General features: G+C 32.8%; 1 protein-coding gene across 1 annotated transcript in view; it reads right to left on the reverse strand.

Annotated features, from left to right (window-relative positions):
• The window catches only part of LOC119588846 (mucin-5AC-like), a 26,891-nt gene that overhangs the window by 19,501 nt on the left and 4,601 nt on the right, over window positions 1–2,789 (reverse strand). The window contains exons 3-5 of the mRNA XM_037937486.1: window positions 2,661–2,704; window positions 2,149–2,264; window positions 61–93 (exon numbers count right to left, since the gene is read on the reverse strand). Coding sequence (XP_037793414.1) covers window positions 61–93; window positions 2,149–2,264; window positions 2,661–2,704 — 193 coding nt within the window. The remainder of the gene's footprint in view (window positions 1–60; window positions 94–2,148; window positions 2,265–2,660; window positions 2,705–2,789) is intronic.

Genomic DNA, 2,789 nt, shown 5'->3' on the forward strand with positions numbered 1-2,789 from the left:
ATCAAATGATAACCCAAAAACAACACAATGGGAACAAATAAACGTACAAAGCCCACATACCTTCATCACTGACAGAGTCAAGACTGGAGCTGCCTGTAGTCATTGGGAAGACATGAAAGGTAAGGAACACAGAGGCGGTTAGTTAGCGTGAAAACACAATTACAAGCACCACTTGGATCTGCCACTCACAATCTTCATGCTGTTGTGTGTGTATAAGAATGATAAAATGCTGAGCAATTACAGACATTGTTTTGTCAATAACCCTCAAAATACAATTATTTGTCCAAGGATTAGTCACATTAACTGTGTTGCAAACTATTATATTCAAAATATGGATGGAATTATCATCAATTTGTCCATGCAGCTATCCTTATAAATAAGAGCTGCCAAGAAATGTGGGACTAGCATTAAATTCTTTCGTATCAACAGCTCTGTATCCTTACACATATGAATAACATATATGAAAATGTTAACAGAGTTCATTCTTACTTGACTTGCAATATATTATCAAAATTAGCAGAAATAAAACAATTAAATCATAAAAAAACAAGTTATTAGTGCAACCATGTGGGGATGGGATTTTGTATTTTTCTCGTATTTCCTTCCAACACAAAGATAACATCTAAAAATCTCAAATTGTTTGCACAGTAGAAACCTATTTTCTAGAAAACTTTTGGCAATTCTAATACCCTCAGCAGTTTTGAATATCAATTCCATTACCAAAAATAGAAAAAGATAAGCTGCAAAGAACACATACTTTGAAAAAAAAAAGACAATTTAATCGAGGTAACAACAAACAATGAGTTTTCTACCTCCATATAACAATAATGATAAAAGGCAGTCTCCAATCATTCATAAACTGGTAAAAAGTCATATAATGCTATACTTGCATCTGTCCAAAAGTCCTTAACCCTTCCAAAACAATGATGCACATCGGCACTGCAGCAGTAAGCCTGTGGTCTAAACCTGTCAGTGCCTTTTAGAACAGATTAGTCATGGGTAACCTACCACCATAAATCAGAATACTGATATTGAGACTTCTCATAAAAATCTCTCAGTTCTGTGTCCTCCTTTTGAAATGTTGGACCAGCAACTCCCTCTGACTGTTATAAATTTTGAGATTCTTACTTTGAGGAACCATATTGTCAAGGTTAATGGAGATATTTGTGTTCACTGAATTGATAACCTTGTTTGTGATAAAAAAAAAATGTTTGTACAGCACTATTACAATAAGGTTAAGCAATAGTTTGGAATATTCCAAATTAAAAAGAACAGACCATAAATAAAAAGCGACAGAGCCTCAATAAAGCATGAATGCAGTCATGGAATCTGATACTTTCCCTTCCTTTACTACACTGGAACCTCCAACAATAATTAAGGTGAACTTTTCATTAATGAATTAATGCAAAACTCATACACTTGAAAACAAAGGCATTAAACCATGAAAACACTCATTATACTAAACTTGTACCAAAATAAGAAATGAAACTATTAGACTACACTAAAAACACAAAGTATCCAAAGTTGAAAAATTCAGATAAGCCAAATACTTCCCACAGGAATATGAATAAGGGGCCACAGAGACATCTATTACTAGGCTTCCATCTCCATTTAGTAGAGAAAAGCTTATTGCTGACATCTGCACAGAAGAAGAAAGGTGAAAATGGAAAAGGAGGAAGAAGTAGGATCATCAAACACAGCAAAATGGGAAAAAGTTGGAAAACATCCTTGTTACCACAAAGACAAAAATAATAATATGGAACTGCAGATACACACACACACATATTGTCTTTTTGGATTTTTTTTTCTTTAATCATGTTCACAATAATGAAATTCCATATACAATACACATAAAGATCATGGTATAATTCTTAAAACTGACAATTTCCAATTTTCAACACAAATACACACAAACTTTATCAAAACCTTATTAAAATTGCTGACATGCATCTTGATTAGTGCTTTATGGCCATCCTTAACTCTAGCAAATGGGTATTGCCATATAAAGGTGCAATTCAAATGCTTTATGAACTCACTAAATATTATGATATGCTCTATAATGAAAAACTTGAGATATCATCCAGCTGTCATCAAACAAAGTCAGCCCATTTAATATTAGATCATAAAAAATGAAGAGATTACAACTACCTTTATCAGTTTTGTAAGTACTCTCAATGTTAAGGCCATTATCCGTCTCCACAGACCTGGGTCGGACCAGGGACTCAGCAGAGCAGTGGCAAGAGGCAGCACTGTCAGACAGAGACCTGAAGGAGAAAGGTTGATTTAATTTTGGCAGGTTGGTTGAATTATTTTAAAATTCTTATTCACCTGTTAATTTTTTTAATAGGGCAGCTTTTAAAAATGTAAGCTTAATAACACAAGCATTTGTAGTTTCTAATTTCTTTAAATAATCAGCAAGTTTTACGCAAATGGGAAAGTTTATTTTAAATTCCTCCACACAACACTAAGAAACTACCAATAATTATGAAAGTCAACAAAGAGTGATAGTTATCATTTAATATTCATGAATAGAACTTTTTTTTAGAAAATAACAACTTCAGCAGGCAATGGAATACACACAGTGTAATAACTAAAGTATCCTCGCCACACTAATCAACATTTTAAATCTCCAGCTTTGTAAAACCTTTTATACAACTTACATTATCTTAAATATAAAAGTAACAGGAATTTCTTCAGGTAAATTCTGTAAATGATGAAAGCTAAGTCTTCTAAAAAAATATTAATAATCTAATTACTGCAAGGAAACCAGACATAAACCATAAAAGGGA

The sequence above is a fragment of the Penaeus monodon genome, chromosome 24 (assembly GCF_015228065.2).
Source record: "Penaeus monodon isolate SGIC_2016 chromosome 24, NSTDA_Pmon_1, whole genome shotgun sequence".
Lineage (NCBI taxonomy): Eukaryota > Metazoa > Arthropoda > Malacostraca > Decapoda > Penaeidae > Penaeus > Penaeus monodon.